Below are 19,789 nucleotides of genomic sequence, written 5' to 3'. Positions count from 1 at the left end.
CAAGGCCTAGCACCTGGATCAGGGCTGGGAAAGTCACTGGGGAAGTTACAGAAAGAGTCACAAGGGTCAAAGTAGGAGGAGGAAGGTGGCATAAAAGCAGGGAATTAAATACTATTATCACACACAAAAATAGATACCCACTGGATGAAGGGCATTGGATTGGTAGTGCATATGGAGGCTGGGGGGAGAGGGAGGTGTCACAGCAGCAGAGAAAGGGATACTGTCACAAAACAGGCCCACTTGCTGTCTTCCCTCCTCCTAAAGAGTTAATTCCAGTGTCTATCTGCACAGGAAGGGTGGGTAGAGAGATTAAAACAAGAACATAATAATCTGTTTTAAGATTGGGCATCCCCTCCTCCTGATGTACTGCTGCTCAGCATCTTTAAGAATTGTCAGGAATAGGTGAGCAGCTTGTCTGTGCACTTTGAGGCAGAGGCCAAAGGTGCCACAAAGGCAATAATGGGTTTCTGGAAAAAGGCAATGGTTGTCAGCACAGTTGGGAGAGAGCTAATCTGCTCATACATGGGCATGGTTTTAGGGAGCTGATTACTGAGAACCTATGATTTTTAAGACTGAGCATCATGAATGCTCTTTGAAAAACAGAGATGTGGGCTAGATTACCTGAAAGGGGCTGCTGAGGAGACTGAGTGAAGGGGCCAGTGTGAAGAGGCCAGCAAAGACAAACTGTCCACAGGCTTATATTTGGGGAACAGGGAAGAAAAGAGAGAGGTGCTCCTACTGCTGCTGCTACTGTCTTTTATCTCCCTTGGCAAGGGGCTTGGGACCTCCTGGAGAAATGGGGAGGCTGCCCCACAGGGTACCAGCTGGCACCTACAGGTTAAGGCAAACAAGCCAGTAGAGCATGTTGAAGAAGAAGAAGGAGACTGGGAAAAGAACTCGAGAATAGTCATCCAGGCGGTAGATATGGATGCAGAGGCAGCCCTGCTGCCAGGTACTGCCCTCACAATCGGGGATCATGCAGAAATACTTCTTGAAACCCTTGTTGCACTCATCACAGCACCTGATGCACATGTTGCAGGGACCCTGGGGGATACCTGGGCTGGGGGGCCGCTGGGCTGAGCTAGACAGGTGTTCTTCTCCATCATTTCCTTCAGAGGTGACAATCTCACACACAGATGCTTCCTGCTGCTGACGGGCATGGGCGCGGGCACGAGCACAGGTGTGGGCATGGGCACGGCTACAGAGAGGAGGCTGAAATGGACGGGGGGGGGGGAGAAGATGACAGTTAAGGGAATGCATGTCAAGCTTAAGAGAACTGCCAAAGGATTTGATAGAAACTCTTTCCTTGGCACTCTGTTTCTTGGCCTCCCAGGACACCCAATATCACATTAGTGGCTTGATTTCCCTCACCACCCCCATAATCCCCATCACCTGGAAAGCTGGCCACCCATGTGTCGTAACCCTAGTGCCCTTGCTGCTACGATTCCACACTCCAAAGCCTTGCCAACACTCCCATACCCAGGTCATACATGGCGGAGTTTCGGAGAAGCATGGGCTTTCTTCTGGTTGTAGGTCAGGAAATTGAGCGCAGCAAACTCCACCAGAGCACAGAAGCAGAAGATAAAGCAGATTGCAATATAGAAATCCAAGGCTGTGATATAGGAGACACGTGGGAAATTCTTACGAGAAAAGGTGCCTAGGGTGGTCATGGTAAGCACAGAGGTGATGCCTGCAAGAGCAAGGAATAAACGGAGGCTAAGCTCCTGATCCATATATTACACACATAAAGGACACCACAAGAAGGCAATTCTTTGTGCTGATCAAGGTTAGTCACAACTACATGCCTATGCTTATGCCCTTATTCTCTTACCTAAAGAGGTCCTGGCTGGGGCAGACTCCTTCTTGATCCAAAAGGAAACCCAGGAAAGCATCGTGGTCACAGAAGAAGGGACGTAGTTATGAAAGGCAACAAAAGAAAAACGCCTGCTCACATTAAAGAAGAACATCATGACCATGAATTCGCCTGAAAGACATAAAAAAAAAACACATTTTATTACAGAATTGATGCGATGTACAATAAGATATGCACATTAAAGTTCCCATTATCCTTATGGGATTCCCTACCACTGTCCTAGGACAAAGACATCATTTCAGTGCAACACACATAGGACCAGAGGGCAGACTTAGTGCAATATCCATGATCAATTGAGAACTAAGTTAAAGCAAGAATATTAACTACTTGTTAGTCCACTGTCCCACTCCCCAAATCTGTCTTTCCAGGGTGTATGAAAGGGAAAAAATCAGTCCTCTTCATATCAGGGCCAAGGAGCTGATGTCCAGATGGCTGGCTGAGGCATTCATTCCCACTGAGTGAGTATACCCATGTGTAGTCTATAGTACCACAGCATGACACCTAGACTGATGGCCCTCATAACATATTTTCTCAAGAGACGTGCTGAGGATAGTGTACTGTAACGGAGAAAGGGTAGAATACTTTTGGCAAAAGCACAGAATGCACATTTACTGCTCTACTGGTGGCCAAAAGCAAGTGCTCTCCTTCCTCCCAAACTTCTGGTAGCACTCTATTCCATGAGCTACAGAATCAAGACTACACTCTGTCAGCTGACATTAGAAGCCCACTGTCAGCCCTTTTGATATCATGTCTGCAGAGGACACATCTACAAGATGAACTGAGGTTGTCACATTCACTTGGGTATTGGATCCTGCTGTTGCTCTCACCTCTGACAACAATGGCTCCTATAGAACCAGATGAGAAACTACATCTCCAGTGATCATTTTCTGCTGCACTCTTCGTGCTACCTTATGCTTTGAAACAACTGTCCCAAACACTCTGAAGGCTATCATGACTCCACAACTTGTTGGGTTTTTCTCTGAGCCCAGAACATCACTTTTCATTCTCAACATCCCACTGGATTTGTAATAGCTCTAATCTTGGCTCTTTTGTGAAGCTGATCTTCAAACTCCCACCTCAGTGATGCTATAGAATTCCTCCTTGTCCTTGAATTAAGTAGGCTTTTAAATTCCTCCAAGGCAGGACTCATGTGGGCCCTGCAGCTTAGCCCCTACCCATCCAAGCCTGAAACAGCCAGTGGATGCTCAGTGATCCTTGCTACTGACAGGCAGCAGAATTGGAAAGCAGACCAGAACATCAGCCTGTCCATTAAAGGGAGGTCCCCTACCCAGAAGGTATGGGTGAGTTGGAGCTGTATGAGAGCAACCTTTCTTTCCTACTCACCTTGGCAACACTGATACTCAAGGAGCAAGACTTCTCAGATTCTCTGGAAAAATGCAAGGAAGTGGCCTGGGGTCAGTGGAAGACCTGTTTTCAGAGTAGTAGCTTTGGGGTTAGAACTCCAGAATGGCATGAGGGACCATCTAACACTTGCCTATTGGCAAGTATGTATTGATCAAATTCCTCATTCTCTTGCCTGGGGTCTTGATTACAATTTAAGACTCCTCTAATTGGCTACAACTCTGCCCCCTGAAAAATAGTTGAGTTTATATATGTTGATTGCAAAGGAGGTTTGTTATTCTATTGCACTTGTCTACTTTATAATTTACTATGGTCAGAAGAGAACCTTCTCTACTTATCAAGAGATGGCATTTTCATTTTGGAGGTCAAGAGAAGGATACCAACATACACTGTCTACTTCACAAGAAACACAGAAACGTAGGTAACTGAAGAAAGATATTGAGTTGAAGACCCAAAGCAAAACAAAATTAAAGATGCTTTCTGCTCTCTAAACCTGCTATCATAGAGACACAATTAAAAAGACTGTGTCAACCCAAAGCTTTGAAGAAAAAGGGAAAAAAAAAGAAATGAGGGCTATACAGACTACAATAAAATATGATACAGGGCTGCAATGATATTACTGGTCTTTTAATGTTGACCTCTTAAATAGTACCTGGACTTAATGTAAGTCATATGGTTCTAGTGGGAAAGAACTAGGTCTGACAGAAGTTCCAGAGATTACAATTTCAGATGAACATGGAGGGTTTCCAATGGGCAGAGCTATGTAAAAAAGGAAGAAACCTCCTTAGAAGATACTGAACTCCTTCTGATCACTAAAAGATTCCAGTAGAGGCTCAACAACCATCAGTAGAGGATGATTTACTCACGAGGTTTTGAGACCCTCCTGAAGTAGAAATTCTCTGGCTCAAGGCCCAAGATGGCCTGAGTAGCATGCTATCACTGTGTTCTGAACCCTGAGGAGATGAGCACAGAAATCTGCTGCAGACAGAGAGAACTTCCCTAAGGGCTAACCAGAAGAGTTTGAGACCAATTCCAAAGATAACTCTGACACTGGAGAAACTGTGGATCAAGAACAATCTTCAGCAGAAAAGAAAGAAGACCTCCACTTTTCTTCCCAAGAACCGTCCTCTCCTCCCAGAGAGCTGGTGCTTACCTACTGTTATTGCTTTGGTGATGATCCTGGCTCTGGGGCTTTGTAGTCACTAGGGCACCATTTTGAAACAATGTACAACCATCTACTAAACGGAACCACTAGTGACTTGAAAGCCCCTGGGCCTTGTTTTCTCTGCCACTTTTGATGATGGGTCTCCACCTACCTGGAGAAACTGAGATGCAGAAAGCTAAGAGGCAGGCCCATGGTTAGCTGGCTCAAGAGCAGGGATCTCAAGTTGAAGACAGTAAAATTGCTTCCACAGGAGCCCCAGGAAAAAGGAAAGTAAGGCAGCCCTTGGCACCTGCCTAGTACTGTGCAAGCAAAGCTCCAGCCAAATGAGCATGAGCTGTCCTTCACGCAGTGACCAACTCAGTGAAGCAAGAGAAAGTGTTCTGTCTAGCCACAAGGAAGCAACACAAAATGCTTCCCATGACAAATGGCTGGTTGGTGACTTGCTCCATCAACATTCTGGAAACAATGAGGGCAGTGCCTCCATGCCCTGAACTTGGTCAGTACGTGTGAAGAGGGTTTCCAGGAATGCTCTGGGAGCTACCCTGGGGAGGTCCCTTGGCTCCTCATTCAGATCACCTAGGAACACAAGCAAAGATGCTCACACCTAATTGGGAGCTGAAAGTTAGGAGACCCAGAACCCTCCCCTTTCGTCCTTCTTAGTGGAAAGATCAGAAAACCAATGATTTACAAGTCTACAGTGAATCTGCCGTGAAACCTTTAACAGCAAATTGTATTTTCCATAGCTGCTCCTTTAAGACTAAAGTCAGTGTAGCAGCCATTGTAGCTGCTGTAACTCCCTCCAGACTACCCCATCTTTTGTCTAGATGTCATTAGACCTCTAGCCTCTACCTCCCATTAGGGCAGACCCTGCTTCCCATTCAATCGGCTCAGACTGGTTCTGGATATGAAGAACTCACATGAGCACCATTCCCCAAAGTCATCCAAGGAGGTCAGTGTTTCAACAAAACCCTTGAAACTGAGGGGTCTGCATGACAAAACTAATTGCAAATTGTAAGAACAACAAAACTTTACTTACCTAAAGTCTCAGGGGACTTGGCAAAGCACTTACTTCTTTGCAGATGAGACTGAGACATACTGACAAAGTCTCAGTTTCCTCTGCAAACAGTTGTAAGTGCTTAGCATTTACAAGACAGGAGCCATGTTCTCCGCGGTATTTCCACAGGATGTTACAACAACATTTGTACAGACAGCATTCTCCAGTCAGACCTACCACTCTCCTGGGCCTCTGCCTAGCCCTGGCTCCCATGGAACACTTACCAGCTGGGGTTGAGATAGTTTCAGTTTTGTTGCTCACTCCTGTAAAATCAAACTGGAAGAGCTTCCAGGAGTTCTTTTCATTGATTTCAAGCTTGAAATTGTCCCACTTGTAGATCATATCACTTTTAGGATAGGAAACTGGAAAGTAACATGGGAAGGAGGTTCACATCAGACTGGGAAGCCCAGCAGAGCACCCCACCAGTATGGAGTTAGCCTGATTAATGCCTCAGAGTCCTGACTCTGGCCTCACCAGCTCTTGGAATTTGCCTCTCTTACCTGGTTGGTGAGGTCCATTCGATAAGTACATTTAACGAGCATTCTTTAGAACCAAGCCCTGGGCTGCAAATACAGAGATGAACAAGGCATGAACCCTGCTCAAGTGTTCACATTTCATTGAGTAAAACAGCTGTGATTTTTTAACTGCTCTGAAAACCTCTCCTCATGGAGCAGGGAGAAAACAAAGTTGGGAAAGATCACTTTGGTACACACTCAGAAAAGATGTCATAGAACAGGTAACATTCTGTTAAGTCTTGAAAGGCAAGAAAACATTATCTACATGGATGAGGCTGAGGGGTGAGGAGCAGCACAGAAAGGTGAAATGCTTAGTTTATTGCAAAAATAGCAAAATTTCAGAAAGGCTAGCTTAAAGAGGATGAGTTGTACAGGAGGAGGTAGGAGGAGCAACTTCAGCAAGAGTCTTGAGGGTCGTTTTAAGGTCCATGAGAGTTAAGAAATGATTCAAAATGAAGAAGTGACCTGGCCTAGATAAGACTTCCACTAGGTCACTCTGGTTCCTATGTGAGCAGAACATGTTAGCAAGTTGGCCAGTTATGAGTGGGGTGAGTGCAGTAATCCAAGCACAGCAAAATGAATGAAGGCAGGAGTCAAAGCTGTAATAGCCAGGATGCAGAGAAATAGAAGCAATCAATAGAGATTTGGGAGGGAATACCAATAGGGTGTACAGATTGATTAGGTATAGGAGGTTAGGGAGAGGGAAGCATCAGTGTTGTTGGCTTGGACAACTTGGGTGGGTAATGGTGCCCTTTAATGAGACAGATGAAAACACAGAAGCAACACATTTGTTTTGGAGGTAGGGGTTCGGAGGAGACAATTTAGTTTTGACATGTTCAATTTTAACATGAAGATGATGCAAAAGACCAAGTGGAAGGTGACAAAGACCTAAACCCAGGTAGTGAAAATGGAAGGTGAAGAGAAGCAGACATACTTGAGATAAACTTCAGAAGCAGATGGTGGACTTCAGGAGGGTGCAAGGGAGAAGGAGGAACACAACATAAGGCCCAGGTGGAGCAACACAGAATTGTAGGCAGGAAAGGAGATGAAGATGGGGAATGTAGGACGGAGACCCCGCACAACCTTTGCACCATCTCAGCAGAAAAGCAAAAGCAGAAAAAAAATGCAAAGGGCAAAGATGAGAAAAAGAAGGGCCCAAAATATCTCTGGGTCCCCAGAAACCTAAGAAGGTACTCACAGCTAGAGAAAGACAGAGGGCAAGAGTGAGAATCCATTGGGAATTTGAACATTTGGAGTGAACATCCCGCCTCAATGGTCATCCTGGAAGGGAGAAAGGAGCCTCATTAGGCAGGCTCTGAGAACTTAGGTAACCACATAACTTCGATCTTGGGGCCACCACCATTGATTGGCAACAGTAGAATTTAAGACAAAAAGTTCAAAGTAGAGAAAAAAAAGAGGAAGAATAGCTTGAGTGTATCTGACTAACTTGGGCTCCATCATCAGAAAAGTGTATGCACCAACAGACTTCCATTTCTTGCTCAAATCAGTTCCCATAACCTGGAAACATTCTCATATTCTGTATTACCTTCCCATTCCAACACCCATGACAAATAACCTTCTTCCAGGCATTTCAGTATCTAGCCTGGTCTCAGGTACCTTTTCAATCGCTGTGTTGCTGCTCCGCCTGGACAATTCCACCACCGTGGACGTGTCTTTACATCCAGTGTCCACTTGGGATGGAATTGTCCAGGCAGTGCAGTCATACTGGTACATTCTAGTTGAAGAGCCAAATAACTGGGTACCAGTCCCAACTCTGCGAAAAACTTGGTGTGTAGCTTTAAGCAACATCTTTTTGTTTTTGAGGCCTTGGTGTCTATTTCTGTAAATGAAGAGGTGGTGCACATGGTCTGGGAAAGCTGTACAGGCCCTTCAGAATATCATTCAGGATGAAATCTTTGCCCATGTTTCTTTGGCTAAAATTTCTAGACGGGGAGGGTGAATCCCATGAGGTGAGATGCCAGAGGCTTGACATACCTAATTGTGTACAACACCTTGCCATCCTTGTGGATGCGGACCATCTGGTTGGGCATGGTGATCTCATGCTCTTGGGTCCTCTTAGAATTCCTAAAAAAGGTGTCCGGGATCCACAGCTGGCTCACCACATTGCCATTCAGAACAAGAGTCTCAAAGGTGTCATTATAACGAAGGCGTTCATCATACCACGTCTGGAGGAAGATGATGTCAATGGTGTATTCCTGGCAGGAAGGACAGAAAACCACATACTTGGGGCTGAGCACACAAAGGACATCCACATGCAAGTATATTGTGTTTCACTCTCTAACCTGGAATCCTAAAGCCAATGTGATGTTATATAGAGAGCACTGGACTAGGAAGCAGGAGTGGAATAAGGTCCATCCTCTCTGCCCAGGAACACTTCCAATGTCATGACCAGAAAAGACTCAGAAGGTACCAATTCAAATGATTCCAGCCAGATCAATTATGCCTTGCTTGATCACCCTAACAAGGAGATCTAGGTCCCCACATCATGAGGCAGTTAACACATAGCAGAACAACAGAAAGGCTTGCCTTTAAATGGAGCAGACAGAACAAGTCTTATTCCTGCTCCAAAGAACAGATCTCCAGAAATGGCATTTCATTGGCACTAAGATGCCCTTTACCCACATTTTGGAAACTAGGACACATCTTATAATTGATACATATTTGTAATGCAGCATTTCTCCTTGGTTTAACGAACTGTGATTTAAGTTGTCTGTACATCTTAAATGAAAGGCAACTTTGAATCAAGGGAAGGCACTTGAAGATTGCAATCATGTCTTCCTGAGTTTTTTTTTTTTTTTTTAGAATAGACATTCATGACTAAAAGCTTTCAACTTCTTCAACCTAAGCAGTTATTTTAATATTAGATCTGTAAGGACTACATAGGTGACTTTTTGCCAAATATAATAATATTCTTAAGCTTTCAAGGGTCCATAGGTATCTTGTAGAACTTGGTCCACAGTACTACTGCTCATTTTACACTGTGTTTACAAGATCAAGCATTATATTCTGGAATGATTCTGCCATTTGCAAAGAATGTGTTGCCCAGTAGAATGGTAAACATGACTACAGTCCATACCATACAGCTGAATAAAATGAAATGTAGAGTTTCCTCCTGGTCATATCATAGTAAAGACTACTGAATGAATGTCATTGAATTAAGGAAGATAATGGTTTTCATGTGTATAGAAAATCAATATCAATCCAACAATGGTGTGAGTGAAATTTGGTGATCTTTAAAGGTCTATGTTACCTCTGATGTTCTGGATTCTGGGATCTTTATCAGCACATGCTTTATGGGATAAGACGTGTGTTGGGATAATCAGTTTTTTCCCAATTAGTGACATTACAAACAACTGAATGTGCCCTAGAAAGTGTTTCAAGGGAATATGGAAGGAGACCTGTTCATCTCTAGTGGTAAGTAGTCCCACTTTATTTTTTCCTGTAGAACTATTTTCACTTCTAATCAAAATTTTAAGTAAATGTTCATGTGACCTTGCATATTTACCCTCCATCTCCTTTATTAAGTGGTGGGAGGGGACTGAAAAATAATTTATAAAAGACTCAAATTGCCATGTGTCCAGAGTTGACGTTGTGACCCTTCATCTACCAGTAGACAAAGGTCCCATGTCATTGATAGACCCTCTGGCATCCTCCTAAGTTTGCACAGAGAAAAGCAGCATAAAGTTTGACTGTAGGAGTTTTCTATTTCCTAGAAGAAAGTAATATTCCCAAATCACTAACAGTGTAGGAAGACACACTTCATCTAGAAACAGGCAGGCACTGGTAGCTTAATTGCATGGGTTGGGCTCAGCACCTCATCGTGCTCACACAGGGCTGTGGAGCTGTGACCCCATCCAAATTAACACACTCAAAATACCCACATTTCCACAGCAAATCAATGATCCCAGCTCAAAACCATTTAAAAATTTTAAAGGTACACACACCTTTGGTTGTATACAGCAAAGTTTCCCCTGTCAGCTTTTATTTGGGAAGCATAGATGTTAATTAACCTCAATCCTTCATTCCCCTGAATTATATTAAAAAATGAAGTGCTTTGAGTCACAACAGAAATGTCTATATAGTCTGATGTTTTTTAAACGAGAATCTTTTTTTTTTTGCTTTGCTTTGTGTTTCATATCAAATAAGTGCCTGTAACCTTTGAATGCGTGTGTGCATATGCATAGATATATGCATGATTATTTGGTCTCCGGATACTGTCGGTTCCATAAAGTATCTGTTAAACATCAAGAAGGATGTTTAATAGGACAAAGTATGAATAGCCAGATACTTGCACCCCTGGTATAGAAAACAGATCGCAATAGAATTTCACACAACTTGAACAGCAAGTACCAGAAGTACATCATGGCAGAACTTTAAGGGCTAGCCTACCTTGTGTATTTTACAGGTAGAGAAACAGGCTTGGAGAGATAGGGAACTGTCCAAAGTCACACAGCCAAAGGCAGCACAATGGCTTTGCCACTGAAAGCACCATGACCTTGCCCTAGGATGGCCCTTACTTGCCCCCAATCCCTTTGAATATCAAGGTTCAATTTTCTTCTGCAGAATCTCCATGTCCTTTCTTTGAGTTCCTATGTATCAAACAATAAATACCAGCCAGAAATCCACAACACTGGAGGCCAGTAGAGTCCTGAGGAAAGAGATCAAGAAAATTCCTGCTGCCCAAATTGATGGAAGCCAGAAAAGGAAGGAAAAACTGAGAATGTTCTCTGGAGTATGTCAGGGAAGCAGACAGAAAGAGGTGGCAGAGGCTGGCTTCCATTAATGTGGGAGCCCTTGATCCTGTCCCATGACATCCCACCCTGCCTGCCTTCAAATGGCCTTCAAAGTGTTTCCACATTACCAGTGGCTGGCACTTCCAACTTGGCCAGCAGGGTCTCCTTCATAGCCAGGCCACATAAGCTGCTTGACAACCGGTGGGAAGCCTTCCCCTCCATACTCATGCTGTGCTCATAGTCTGCTATAAAGTGTTTCAAATGGGCATTTAATTTCAATTTAACAAGACACCAATTTTAAGTTCTTTACACATCAACCAGTAACTAATGTTTCCATTTTTTCCCCAGTTTGACAAGGGAGGTTGGGGATGTACATTTCTTTTAGCTCAGCTGAAACTAGAAATTTAGTATTTAAGAATTGGCTTAATTAGAATCACCTACAATAATTTCCACAGCAAGAAACAGTGTCAGCAACAGTCCCAGATTGGTCACTGCCTTTTAAACTCATACTGGGTGTTTTGAAAAGTTTAGCTAGGAGATTGGCAGAAGCAATTTATTAAAATCCAACTTGCATGGGCTCAGGTTTCTTTCCCTGTATTTTTTACATAATTGACCAAAGGGTGCTGAAACTCCCCTTAAACAACTATACTGACAGCATAATTAACACTGGGACTCACAATATTACTGATAGGCTCAGCTGCCACAAATATTAAGATGGGATCCTTAATGGTAGCTTTGGTTGCCAAACAGACTGTCATGAGGATTCAGAGAAAAGAATGCTTTGAGTGCTGGCAAGTTCTGTGGCAGAGACAATCATTAAGTGCACCAGGTAAAAGTAGACTATATAACAACAGGAACTTCCCACAGCTTTCGAGAATGATTTGGAACTAGGTAGAAACTGAGAATTCTAAGGGAAATTTAATACCACTTGAGGGTATTAAAAGGCACTTGGCCTAGCCTAAAGCACCACCTTGCTCGCCAAAGAAAACCAAGCTGTTGGTTCCCATTTTGGACCAGTTCTCTGTCCCACATCAAGTGTGGTGACTGCTGGGCTATTAGACTGTACCCTCCGAGCTTGCCAGTTATCAGCATTTCCTGGCACCTCAGGTAAAGCTGGTGCTGGCAGCATTAACAGGTGTGGAACAAAGAGAGATGGGACAATCAGCAACTATGAGTATGGCTACTGCTGCTCTGCTGCCACAAGAATGCTTGTGGATGATAGATTTTGATTTCCCCAAATTATATTTTAAACAAATTGTGAATATTTTAGCCACAATTTTTCCAGTACTCTATCAGTTTTACAAGACACTCCTTCAGAAAACAGAACAAAGCAACTTAGGAGCATTTGCTCCATTTATCAATGTTTATGTTCTCTCTACTTAGTCAAAGAATTTAGCCACTGAGTGAAGGTGGACAACTTAAAAAAGGAAAGAACAAGCCAGCTTGCTGGTATTTAGACTGGCTCACTAAAGGATAGGGGCCAAAGATTGGTACAAGAAAATACATTGAGCCACTTTCCCCATCCTCAACCAATAACCTCAAAAGTCCATTTCCTATTAAGAGTAGAGAGTGGCTAAAATGGTGGGACCACAAGACCTCAACATCTGGCTCTTGCTCTAACAGGAACATAATGACCATGGGTTGTAGGCAGACTTCAAGATGAATGGCAACAATTTACCTCTTGGTGTTCATGCTCTTGTGTAATGCCTACCACATGACTATGGGCTGTAACTAATGGCTTGCTTCTAATGAACAGAATACAGTGGGATATCACTCATAAAGTCAGATTACAAAACATTGTGCCCTCAATTTTGAGCACCTTTTCTCATACTTTCTCGCTCAGAAGGAAATCAGCTGCTATATTGTGAGCAACTATTGGAAAGTCCCAAATAGCACTGAGGAAAGCTTTTGGAACATAGCTAGAAAGGAATTGAATCCATCATCCATGGGAGTCTGCTTGGGTGTGAACCCTCCCTCAACTGGTCTTTCAACTGAGACCTCAGTTCCAAACGACACCTTGACTACAGTCTTGTTAAGACCCCGAAACAGAAAACTCAGCCAGGCCATGCCTGAATTCCTAGAACATGCAAGCTATGACGTAATGACTATTAGTCATTTTAACACACTATGTTTTGGGGGTAATTTGTTACATAGCAATGCATAAAAACACTGTGCTTTAAGAACCAAATTGCCAAACACAGTATCACAGGGGGAGCCTCATTCTTACACTCACCTTTATAAACATTTCAATCTTCCATGAAGGTTACTTACTTTGGGGTGTCTATTTTCAAAGCCCATCTCAAAGTCAAGGCTCTGAACTCAAGACACATGGCGCTTGTTGGCTACTAGTGGGTATGTTAAAACAGTACACACCCTTGCCTATGCTTATGATGGAATTGGTTACTATAGCCTTCCTCATTGTCAGGCTCTGCAGATGTAAGTGGCTTTTGCAGAGCATCTGTCATAATTCTTTTGGTTAGCTAATATATACTGAGTCCTTGGTATACAGTTCATAGTAGAGACAGGAAGGCAGATATAGAGCAAATAATTACCATGAAATTAGAGAAGATCAAGCTAAGTATAAGCTAGAAAAATGTGAGTATACAGAGAGGAATGTAGTATATGAAGGGAGCAATTAATAGTTGTGAGAGTCAGGGAAGTTGCCATAAACAAGATGTCAACTGAGGTGTACCCTAAAGGAGAAGGTTTTTTTGTTAAGTAGTTTTTTAGTTGTAGATGGACACAATATCTTTATTCTTATTTGTTTATTTTTATGTGGTGCTGTGGATCAAACCCATGGTCTCACATGTGTGAGGCAAGTGCTCCACCACTGAGCTATAACTCCAGCCCAAGGAGAAGACTTTTGACAAGTAAGAAAGTAGAGCAACCACATCTCAAACTGGAAATTGCTGGGACAAAGGTTCAGCTCATAGGTGCAAGGTGGTCTGGGAATGTCCATATTTTCTAGCATGATCAGAGCATGTGGTCTCTGAAGGTGAACAGGAAAAGAGCCACAGAGGGCCTTGATTGCTGGACCAAGGGGGTGGACTGCATGCTGTAAGTAGGGTCAGGCCTTCAGGAGGCACAGCATTAGGGAGACTGGCTTGACAGGAAGATTGGGGTAGGTGAACACCTTTGCATATTTTAGGTGGGAGATGATAATGGGTAAGTGACAACAGTACTGACACTAGGATGATACCAGTGGAAAAGGAGGGAGAGAAGGAACTAGAGCAAATTTAGAGACACGGGTATAGAACTTGTAACTACAAATGTAAGTCATACAAATAAGGATCAGAAAAAAAGAGCCGTTCTGTTGTAGTGTTTTATTATTTTATTTTGAATAGAAGACTGGAAGACGTAATCATAGTTCTGAAGGTCCTCTTCAGGCAGCAAGGGACTTACCTTTTCCAACCTCATTCTCAAGTTAGCAATAGTTAAAATGTCCCCCTCCCTCCCCAAACAAACAAAACTCTTAGAGTTGTTACAGAAAAATAGAGTAAGCAAGTACAAGTGGCAGGCCCCATAGATCATCCCCTGGGCTAGAAAATACTAAAACCAAAGGTCAGTACTCACCATGTCCAAGATGGAAAGAGGGCCAAGGCTATTGACAGAGACCTCAACAGTGACCACAGTGGGCTTCTCTATAAGGGAAACAGAAGTAGAAGTCAATAAGTGATGAATAGGAGCATCGGGCAGGGGAGGGGTGGTCAGAAACCAGGAAAGAGAACCAATTCTAGTTCTTATTTGTTTTATCATTCCATGAGTCAGCTCATATACTGTTAAGGGTTGAGCACACACCTTGAAAATCAGTCATTTTATGGTTGGAAAATCTGAGGGTGAAGAGAAGGAAAGAGATTTGATCAAGGTCAATGGCCTTCTTACATTAGAATTAGTATTTCTTACCTGATGGGTAAGCAGCAGATGTTCCTATCTATGCACATAGCACCCTAATCTACACTCCAGGCCCAGGCTTCACTACTATACCTACAACCCTCCTTTCCTCCAGAAGGTAAAGAATTTGTTCTGCTACTCACCACCAATGCCAGGGCGCAGTTTGTGGTCATAGTTACTCAGGATGGTGTTCAGAATGCGAGAGGCTTCTGGAAGTTTGCCAGATGGGCGCCCAATCACAGAGGCAGTAGGCTTTGTTTCTTCAGAGAGGAGCTTCCTGCTAGGAGGCTGGGGCTGGGGGCCATAGACAACATCACGGGTAGAGTCTTCATTCTCCAGGGCAGTCTGAGGTCCTTCAACCCTAGAATATACAAACAACAAATGAAGCTCTGCCTTCCACTCCATAGGGGCCCCAGCTGGTGACTCTTGAGACAGAAGCAAACGAAATATTTGTAATGCAAGGCTTAATTAATAACTGTTAATGGAAAATTATGAGGCGCTAACAGATTATACTGGTTAATTCAATTTAAATTTTGTTTCTCTTTGGGGACTTTTTATGCTATTTCTCTTTTATAATATTTTAGTTTTTTAACAAAGGGAATTTGGTGTAAAATGAGGTGGGGGGCATATTTTACAAGTTCTGGCCTGGGTTTCCTGGTTGTCTGAGCAGGACCACCTGGGAGGGAGGAGCAGGCTCAGGGCCAGGGCTACTGAGGAATGCTTGCAAAAGTTGGAACAGCCTCTCCCAGAGAGGACCAGAAAATTGTGGGAATATTCTGCAGTTCTGTGGGTTTTTAATACATACTGTGATGGGGGCAGGAGGTGGAGGAAGGAATACTCAAGAACAGATGTTATCCAGGAAATGATGGCCAAACAAGAGTCTGTCCTGAGGGCCACAGCCAGCAGCACAACAATAATAATGACAATACTACTGCAAATAAAGACCATTTTTTAAATTAAAAAGCCATCTTCTAAAGTATGAAACCCCTATGGTGTTTTGTTGGAAGTGAGGTTAGTACTGACTTTGCGGAGAGGTAGTAATAAATAATAAAGGGCCCCAGGGGGATGCAGAGGTTCTGGTCATATTCCAGTTCTTGACCTGGCTTTCCATACACCACTATGGTCATTTTTCTGACAAATCATCAACTGTACACTTTTAATTTGAGCACTTTTATGTATATAGGTTGTAATTCAATAAAAAATAAATAAAATTAAAATTCCCCCTATGCTAATATATGGATCTTATTTGGATCCTGTTTTTTAAAAGCAGGTAATTAAAAAAAATCCTCTTTGTGTCACAATAGGAAAGCTTTGAACACTGTGTAGTTGAGGCATAAATTATTCTTAACATGTTTGGCTTAATAATAGTCTTTTCTTATGTTTGTGATTTTTTAATGACTAAAACAATTACATATGAAGTGATATGATGTCAGAAATTTGTTTCAAAGTAATCTAAGACAGAAATGGTGGTGGGTGGGGGGGCAGACAAAATAAGTGGCTGTGAGTTCAACAATGATAAAGCTAATAATGGGTATGTGAATTTTCAGTCTACTATTCCCTCTACTTGTGTGTATCTTTGAAAAATATAATTAAAAGCTTTTTAAAAAGCCATCAGTCCAAATTAATGTGGATGTTGGAAAGCAAGAGAGTGTTTTCTTTGGGGGAGGAGATTTACAGGGAGGGGACACTGCAAATGGGAGGTTGCTGCTAATGTTCTATTTCACCATCTAGGTGCTTGTTACATGAGCATGTTTACTTTGTGGAAATCCACTGAGCTGTTCAGTGATGATTTCAATGCTTTCGTATTTGCATATTACACTTCCAAAATGAGTTTTTTCAAAAAGGCATCAGGCATCTTTCTATGCAAAATAAGGGGTAAACAAAGCAGGAGACTTGGGCCCCTGTGTTGCAGACCAAAGGACTGCCAGATGCGTTTTTCTGCAGTATTTCAAGCTCTCCAAATGGCTTCACTGGCATACAGATGTGCTAAGCTAGTGCCATTTTTTTTTATGTCTGAAGTGGCTAATTCCTATTGTGGATTAGGAAAAGCAGTTTCCATTTTCAATTGCAATATCCAGAAGATGTCTTCTTCCCTGAGGCTTTTCAGTTCTCTTGGGCATGGGTGCCTGAAGGCTGACCCCTCAGTCCTCTGAAGAGATAAGGGTCAGTGTTCTTTCTCTATCCCTGTCTTTCTCCCTCCCTCTCTCTTAGAGGGTGGAGGGAAAATGGAAGCCCGAGACCCTGTAGACCCTGTAAAATAAGCTACGTGGCTGGAAACATGGCTGGGAACATGGCGCAATCCTCCCAGATGTCTGAAATCTATCAACAGGAACCCCACCCCCCAGGTCTAACAGTGCAGAGACAGATAAAAATGCTATCAGTGGGATCACCAAAACCCTCCTGCCCCTAGGCTACATTCGCAAGGAAAATGATATCAGAGGGGCCTGAGGTTGCTTCAATCATATAATTAGCTTTTGCCAGTTAAAACCAACAAACTAACAAATAAATAAACAATGTCATACTGGGATCTTTGGGGGTTAAGGGATGCCTGATAATGCATACCTTTCTCCAATGAACCATTAAGCTCACTTTCACAGCTAGAAAAAACAAAAACTTGAAAAACGCTGTACACTGGACTAGTGGGATTTTCCATGGGAGTTCTTCCTTCAAGTATCCACATCTCTCCAAAATGGAGCCAAATGTCTGCAAGCCCCTTACCCCAAAGCTGGTTGTGAGGGGGATGGGGGAAAGTGAGAAATAGTGCTGGATGTTTTTTTCTAAATCAGATCTTATTTTCATTTTACTGATGGAGAAACTGAGGCTTGGATGGAGGAAGAGCTGTGCACAAAGTCACAGAATTAATATGAGGCTGCGCATGGATCAGAGCAAGGTTCTCTGGTTCAGTAAGGCCCAGCACAACCCATTGTCACCTCCTCTTTCCTGACATCACAGGTTGCCATGCTGACAGTGTCTGCACGTCAACTGCTGCAGCCCTCCCCCTTGGAAGGGTAGTTTCTATCTCTCTGCTGTTTTCCTCTTATCCCCTTCCCTCCTTTGGCCCTCCCCCATTCAGCCATCTTTTGCCTCAGCCAGTCGCCATGTTAGCTGTCTCAAGTAGTCCAAATCCCATCTAGAAGGATGTGGATGACTGGAAATTCCTAGTACGCATTCAGAAATATTTACCAAGCCCCTGATGAGGCCAACCCCACCCTAGGGCACCAGTGAGCCAGCAGGAATCCGAGTCCCTCCCCCAGGAGTTAACGCAACCTGGGGTGGGGAGAGAAGCCATCCCCTTCTTCTCAATAGACATAAACAAGACACAAGCCCAGCACCATGGAGACTTCCAGAAAGCTCTACAGATCAGGAAACTCAGGAACTTGTGACAGTTCACACCCAGCAGGAAACCGTCTCAAAAACATGAAGCAGTCATGTTTCACCCCAAGAGCCAGAAATTGGAAACAAGCTTCTAGAAAAGTCCCAGGGCCAGGGCCAGGAGAAGGTGTGAAGGAAGAAGGCGACTTAGGGGAAACCTCAAGAGGGGAGGGAAGGAATGAAATCCAGGATCTAAACCACAGACCTCAGAGAGCAACATTCCTGGCCTCAGGCTCCAATCTGCTCACGACCCAGCAGGGTGCCTAGGGGTGAGGAAGGAAGGGGGGGGGGCTGCGGCGGAGGAGCGTAGAGGACAGCTGCGGCGGGAACCCTCAGCCTGAACCAAGGCTCATGCCTGGGACTGGCACCAAGAGGAGTGGCGGGATATGAAGCAAGTAAAGTCAGAGTTGCCTGGCGCCGTGCCCATACTCGGTAGACGCTCCGAGGGAAACCGTGAGCGAAAGAGAACAACTAGGCAACATTCAAACATTTTCAGCGCACTTACGCTCCCCCAGGCCGCAAGCCACCTTCCCCCAGGTGGCGAAAAGCCTGGCCTGGCTGGGCTGTTTCCCCCTCTCCCTGCGCAAGATTCCGCGAGGGAAAGAACACTCGCTTTCCGGCCGCCACAGTGCACTGGAGGGAGGGAATCTGGAAACCGAGTGGCCAGGGAACAGGGGTACCATCTTCCTTCCTAGTTCCCCCTCAGCAGCCCGGGACGGCCATCCTAGTGGGAATCGAGGGGAGGCCGGCGCGCGTCGAGGGGACGCCGGGGCCGACTAGTCTGTGCGAGGGCCGGGCAAAGCGGCCGCTGGCTCGAGGAACACTGGGTTGCAGGGGTCCCGGGAGCCAGCTGGGCTAGCGGGGGCAGGGAGCCGGGCGCGGAGGGCTCTTGGGTCCCGGGGATGGAGACTCACCTCGACTGGAGGAACAGGAATATGTTCAGGAGGAACAGAAGAACTTTCGGCAACATCGTGTCGGCACTGGCGCGACCACCTGTGTGCAGGTCGCAGCGCGCAGTCTGGCCGCACCGATAGCGGCGTGGAGGGTTTTGTTGCGCTCCAACTTTCACTCCGCCCACTCGCTTCGCCCCACCCCGCGCTCCCCACCCTGGGCCCGCCCCCAGCCCCGATGGAAATCACCGACGACGTGATCGCTGCCGCAGCGAGAGCGGCGGGCGGGGGGGCGGAGGCTGGAGCGGGCGGGGGAGAAGGAGAGAGCCCTGTCGCCAGAGGCCCCCCGCCCCCCACCGCCACCACTGCGGCGCTGCCAGACAGCCAGGGGCGGCGGGCGGGAGAAGGGAGAAGGAGGCGAGCGGGCGGCGCTCTGGCCCAGGCGGGAGGGGGGCTGGGAGGCGGCCCATGGCTGTAGCCAGGAAGGCGGCTGCAGGCTGGACCAGGCATGAGCAAGATGGGAGACTAGGTGGGTTTTTGCCTCCTCTGCGACCCCCTTCAGCACGCTGGCACGCCACAGGCTCCAACTAAGCCCTCAGGCCCTTCCTATCCACCACCTGTTGCACCCCATCCTTCCCTGGCCTCATGGATTTTCCCTCGTCTCACTCCACACCCAACAGTTCTTCAGAGCACATCTATTAGCCACCAAAGATAGCTGGGCAACTCATCACCTTCCTTGACACAGGGAAGAAGACAGATTTAGGAGTCTCCCAGTAAGTTCTGATCTAAGCTACTCCACAAAACAATTTCAAAGGCATTTGGGGTCCAGAAAGTACCTTCCAGCAGAGACATTCACTAGAAGATGTTTTTTGAACCCCGTCGACATTGACTCAATGTGACCCATAGTTCAGTC

General features: G+C 44.9%; 1 protein-coding gene across 1 annotated transcript; it reads right to left on the bottom strand.

The window, feature by feature from the left end:
- Positions 1 to 326: 326 nt before the first annotated feature.
- Gabre (gamma-aminobutyric acid type A receptor subunit epsilon) lies at positions 327 to 18,956 on the bottom strand. The gene is made up of 9 exons (XM_026403528.1): positions 18,901 to 18,956; positions 14,758 to 14,975; positions 14,297 to 14,364; positions 7,965 to 8,185; positions 7,168 to 7,250; positions 5,679 to 5,816; positions 1,832 to 1,984; positions 1,491 to 1,690; positions 327 to 1,212 (listed from the first exon to the last, which is right to left on the bottom strand). Exons 1-9 carry the CDS (start codon positions 18,954 to 18,956, stop codon positions 832 to 834), a joined length of 1,518 nt encoding a protein of 505 aa, XP_026259313.1. The 3' UTR covers positions 327 to 831.
- Positions 18,957 to 19,789: the final 833 nt, after the last annotated feature.

This window comes from Urocitellus parryii, chromosome X (assembly GCF_045843805.1).
Source record: "Urocitellus parryii isolate mUroPar1 chromosome X, mUroPar1.hap1, whole genome shotgun sequence".
Classification (NCBI taxonomy): Eukaryota; Metazoa; Chordata; class Mammalia; order Rodentia; family Sciuridae; genus Urocitellus; species Urocitellus parryii.
The sequence above is the reverse complement of the archived record's forward strand: the minus strand, read 5'-3'. Positions and strand labels throughout refer to the sequence as shown.